This window comes from Clavelina lepadiformis, chromosome 6 (genome assembly GCF_947623445.1).
Source record: "Clavelina lepadiformis chromosome 6, kaClaLepa1.1, whole genome shotgun sequence".
Lineage (NCBI taxonomy): Eukaryota > Metazoa > Chordata > Ascidiacea > Aplousobranchia > Clavelinidae > Clavelina > Clavelina lepadiformis.
Genome location: NC_135245.1, coordinates 16,089,407 through 16,094,701, shown reverse-complemented (window position 1 = coordinate 16,094,701; position 5,295 = coordinate 16,089,407). Strand labels below are relative to the sequence as shown.

Genomic DNA, 5,295 nt, shown 5'->3' with positions numbered 1-5,295 from the left:
CCTTTTTGATGGTGATTTTGCGACTTAACTCAGCGGAAGGAGACGGTCAAGGCGCCTTAATTCTGGGCGTTTTTACTTTATTCCGTTACCCTTTCTATTCCGGTGCACGACTGGTCTTGTAATGAGTCCTCATTCATAAATGTGATATTAAAGCTTTTAGTCTTTTCCTTTAAATATTAATGGAGATTTCACAATGATCGCATTCGTTCACTGTATAATTTATTCGATCATAAATGCATGGTTGCTTCAATAACGTTAATTGGGCACAGATGTAAATAGTCTAAGCTTTTATTATACATAAAATGCACAACTATTTGTTTACATTCGAATAAATTAAATTACAGCGGAGAGATATTTTCACGATCGTTTGTAAAATACAAATATATACCAGCGTGTATCTCAAAAATATATATATGCAAATACAGCAAGTAATAAGACATGGAGACTAAACAATAAGACAACGTCACTTTGATATATATATGAAAAGATATTATTTTTCTAAACTATGCTTTTATGGACTATGGTATAAAAGTATAAAAATATTTGGCGACAGATTTTGCTGTACACGTGTGTATTTATGGTGCAAACGTTATCTTATTTTAACAAGGGCTGTACTAAAATCCACAGATACAAAAAATCAAGACGAGACGAACACCTTGTTTTGTAGCATTTTGAAAAGAAAAATTTAACTAAACGAATAAAGGCACCTTGATATTACAGTACATAGTAATTACACTGCGTGTGTTACATTTAACTATTTTTTTCTAAGACGTGTAAACAACCGTTGAACAAAGAAAAAAAGACCATAGGCTACTGAAATAAATATTATTTTAAATAAATAAAGAATAATGAAATAACTTAATATGATAAAAAAAATAAATAATGACACAAAATACCGATCAACCTGTGTAACGTTTCGGTCGGTGTTTTGGGTCTGAATTAATGAGCTTCCGCATTCGTTTTGTCAGCTTTTTAGACAACTTATGCACATCGTACTTGTTACCGCCCAATATCATTGACATTTCGCTTGAACGAACAGGTCTAGAAACCACGATTGTGTATAAAGATTTTGGCTGCAGACGTATGCATTTGTTGCGTTGCTTGAAAATTACCACGAAGTTTTCCTGAATTCGTTCAAAACCTGCCCTCATTGGGTCTGTTTCCGGGACCACTAAAGTTCCCCTGTAACGGCACTTTCTTCCATTCTTAACCAAAACGAAGTAGGGATAAATATTCTGCTGGTCATGTACATTTCTTCTTGTCGGTTTTTGTTCGTACAACTTGCCTTTACACCTAAATGAACCGAATGTCAATATGCTTTTCGTCACATAACAACATACGAATTAAAGTCAAAAACTTACATATAATTTTGTTTTTGCTTGTGTAAGGCGACGCCACAACAAATATAACCATGGCTGTATCCGCGATATAAGACCCCAACACAGCAGGTATCCCTAGTGGAGTTGTAAAATTCATTGCCACAGATTTCTTTCTGGTCAGGAGGATATGGAATGACAGTCTTGTTAACGCAGCCCTGTATTAAAAAATTATATTTAATTTAATTTTTTTGTATTTGTATGTATTTTTAATTTTGCAAAGCAAGGCTTTGAGAACTTGTATTTTATGTCGAGATTAATTTTGTACAACGTGAACATCATAATTACTGACATGGGTTTTCGTGTTGTATGTGATTGCCGGTTCACCGCACCCGTCGTCGTCGTAAGGGTTTCTTTTTTCAATCGGTTTACCGTGATAGCACAGATGGCTCGATGGAATCAAATAACCCCGGCAGCAGTTTAACTCCCCAATAACGCATAAAATTGAGTCAATCTTTTGAACTTTTTTGGCTGTAAAATAAATGTTGTTTTTATACGGTTTCTTTCATCAAGTAAACCAGTGAATAATAGCAACTTTAACAGGTAAAAACTAGGCATGCACCACTTACCCTCGACAATGTACCCATTGAGGGTTTCTCGACAAGTTTCTTTTCCCAAGTGGTACACTTTGTTAGGGCCACATGGCATTAGAAATGGCATTTTTTGGATAACTTCGGTCCCATTGCAAAGATGGGTGTCAGGGTCGTAATTGGCGTTTGCCGCGTCTGCGAATTGCATTGGAAATATTTCAAAGGAAATTTTGAACTTACACTTTTTATAATAACACTTTGCAAGAGCTTTGAATGATGTATGAGTACAACACTTACAATGGCAACATTTCTTGTCGGTCCCAGTTAGCACCAACGATTCATCCTGGTTGTAGCAGCACCGAATTCTTCGTTCCGTGCATAGAAATAGCGGACCATGTTGATTGTCCTTACATAAAATGTGTGTCGCACATCTTTCGCCTGCCCCCAAGGCACCTGGAATATTATGAGTAAATTTGCATCAACTGGATCACTTGTACGCTATAGATTAAGTAAATTTATTGTACAACTTTCTTTATACAGATATGATGTGTTGGATACAGCTTCGTTGGCTGCTACAAGTTGTTTTGCGAAAGTATGTTCAGAATAACCTGTTTAAAAATTGCAGGTAGCCAGCGTCGTTTCTCACAGTTCGCTTGAAGCTATAGACGAAGTATCAATTAATGAAACGCATAGCACTGTTGAATACAATTGTTTGTGCTTACCGAAGCAAAAACAAAGATACGCGAGCCGACAGTGTTTGACTATTTGTTTTGTCTTTAACTATGTGTTCGTTGGCTTTGAGTAAAATCATAGCCAGCAACACAACAGAACTTATTAGCATTGATTAACCACATTAAAAACATAAAAATCTTACCTAGTACTTTTTGTGCAGTTAAGCAAACGAGAAAAAGCAAATAACTTTCAAAGTTCATGTTTCTCGTTTCAAAGTAAATTCTGGTCAGAGCTTGAAAAACTTGCTTAGTTTCAAATAATCTTTAATAAACCTTTTGCAAAGCGAGGTGCTCATGCGCTTTCTGTACTAGTGCCCAAACGTTTATGCAAAATTTTGGGCAGCATCGAATATTTACGTCTTCAAGGTGTAAAGTACCTGGTAGGGGAATCACCAAGTTTTTTGAGATTTTTTTCTCTCATCGTTGCGCTGTCTTCCATTGGAAACTTTCCGTCTGCTACAACACCTTGTGGTGCTCTGACAAGTAGCTATTAATGGGTAACTTTTCTCAACTGTTTACCTGTATTCACCGGAGAAATAACTTCCTACGATTTGGCTAGTTAGGAGAAAGGAAAATCATGCACTAACACTAGCACTATGCTTGAGGTTCAACTAGTTATTTCGTTAGTTTAAAGCTCTGTAAGATTCTTATTAGGCTGTTTGACTTAAAGCTATTAGAACGACTGAAATCTTGCTAACTGTTAATTCTTTTTACATGAAAATGCAGAACCTTGTAGTTTTATGCTTATTACAGTAAAAACCAACCCGTTGGAGAACGGCAGGATGTGTAAATACCAACAAATAAAAATTTACTTGGCCCGATGCCATCTTTAAATTACTTCGTTTTCTCTAAAGCGATCTTGACAGTTTCTCAATAAGTTTGTCATTAAAAAAGAGTGTATATACTATATAGTATATACAATACTGGGTGGCACTCGTAGAACAAAAAATATTGTTGTTACTATTACTAATTACACCATTAAAATTACAAAAACAACGCCCCAACGGACACATTTACCGTAGTTTGGTGAGCTATGCTGTGTCGTCGCAAAAGATTCTACTGTGAGCGCCTCGATATCCCTTTAAAAGATTAAATTTGCTTTGTTTTAACATCCTACAGCTTCAGTAAATATAACAAAACAAACGCGTAATACTGTTTCTGGTTGGGTCGTAAACTGCTTTACGATACATTTTTAACCACCATATTGGCTATACGCTTTTCATTTAAAGTGGGATAAAGTATACACCATCGGAAACCCCGTCTTTGATACCTTGAAAATGTTTTCTACAATCGCATCAGACTCTATAGCCCAGTATTTAGTGTATTGAGAACACTGCACTGAGAACAGTAACGTTCTTATTCCAGACGAGAGGAACGTCAGGCCCACTTATCATTTCGATTTCATCAGGCTGCCGAGTCACCAGGACACAGTTTTTTTGGTCGACTTAGCGACAGAGCATAGTAATAAAACATCTAGATTAGTAGAAATCTCTTGCGTTCCCTTTATCACACGCTTTACGAATATAAGGTATTTATTGACAAGGAGTGTGGAAAATCATTGTTTTCTTTAAATCATGTCCATAAAATTTTCACGGTTCACCCATCAAGATAATTTACAATCCAAACGGCCCTCCAGAACAAAATGGTTCGTCCCCGTCTTCTACAATCAACCATTTCCTTGTTCTACATGAAACCTATGGTTTGTGAGTCCTGAGCGAACGATTGAGGGTCAATTTTTCACCTTTACTTCTTTAGCTCTAAATTCATACGAAACCGCTGTATGGTGGACACGGAAATCGTTTGTGCTGTGTTTTTAGAGGTTCTCGTTATTGCTGCGTTTGCACACATTGTTTGCATTTCTACACGACAGATCATAGCATTAAATAAAATCGACTGCAAATTCTTTTATTTGAAGCAGGTACTTCATGTCATAAGTTATTGTCCCGGTAAACCTTGTTTAAAAGTTCAATTCAACATGTCTTTTCTGAGAACAGTAAAAAGTTAGAAAAATAGCTATTGAAATTGAGTACTAGTATCACCATGTTTATAAAAAAGGGATCATAAATTTATTTAGCGATAGCACATTTTCATAATCTTATGCTGTAACAACGCTCATAATCTACTCACCAGCAAGGCAGAAACCAAAAATTGCTAAAATAATTTTCAGCATCATTGTCTTTCTACTAAAGACAAGTTAATCAAAGTAGAAGTTTTCTTCGAAATGCTTCAAAAGTTGTCGACAGGTCGTCGCTGTTATAAAGCTTCTGTGATCTGCGTCTGCAACTTGGTCTTCACTTCAGGTATCTGATCTAATGGATGAAGACATATGTCTTATATAATTTTTATGGAAAGAGGAACTTTGTTCGCAGTCGCATCAAACAATATAATACGTCACCTGGTTATCATTGAGTCAACTTTCTTTCGTCGGTTGCTTCTGAAAGATCAACCTTTGCTAGTTTCCATTTATGGTTTTGTTAACTGTAAATATTCTGTTACGTCAGGTTGATGATACAATGATTACAAGTAGCTTCCACTGTTGTGATGTTATCATGACATCACAAAAGCTAAACAATGGGCGTTTAAAAAGAAATACATTCTACTTACATCATTTTCGATGACGTGTCACAGGCGTAGTGATGCTATTATACGATTTGAAAG

At 36.0% G+C, this 5,295-nt stretch overlaps 1 protein-coding gene across 2 annotated transcripts; it reads right to left on the bottom strand.

Moving 5' to 3' along the window:
• Nucleotides 1-202: 202 nt before the first annotated feature.
• On the bottom strand, nt 203-5,295 carry LOC143463075 (uncharacterized). Of its 2 annotated transcripts, XM_076961443.1 has the most exons (8): nt 5,242-5,295; nt 5,033-5,115; nt 4,765-4,946; nt 2,204-2,359; nt 1,946-2,101; nt 1,669-1,847; nt 1,362-1,534; nt 203-1,293 (listed from the first exon to the last, which is right to left on the bottom strand). In XM_076961443.1, exons 3-8 carry the CDS (start codon nt 4,808-4,810, stop codon nt 900-902), a joined length of 1,104 nt encoding a protein of 367 aa, XP_076817558.1. In that variant the 5' UTR covers nt 4,811-4,946; nt 5,033-5,115; nt 5,242-5,295; the 3' UTR covers nt 203-899. The 2 variants fall into 2 exon arrangements, with proteins under 2 accessions (XP_076817558.1, XP_076817557.1); XM_076961442.1 differs by lacking the exons at nt 4,765-4,946; nt 5,033-5,115; nt 5,242-5,295 and adding an exon at nt 2,781-4,740 and having other exon boundaries at nt 204-1,293.

Excerpts from the sequence above, each read along its gene's own strand:
- LOC143463075 (XM_076961442.1), bottom strand. The coding sequence starts at position 2,838 with ATGAACTTTGAAAGTTATTTGCTTTTTCTCGTTTGCTTAACTGCACAA. Across the intron at positions 2,360-2,780 it reads AACTGCACAAAAAGTACTAG|GTGCCTTGGGGGCAGGCGAA; the intron begins GTAAGATTTTTA and ends ATAATATTCCAG. Across the intron at positions 1,535-1,668 it reads CATACAACACGAAAACCCAT|GGCTGCGTTAACAAGACTGT; the intron begins GTCAGTAATTAT and ends TTTTTAATACAG.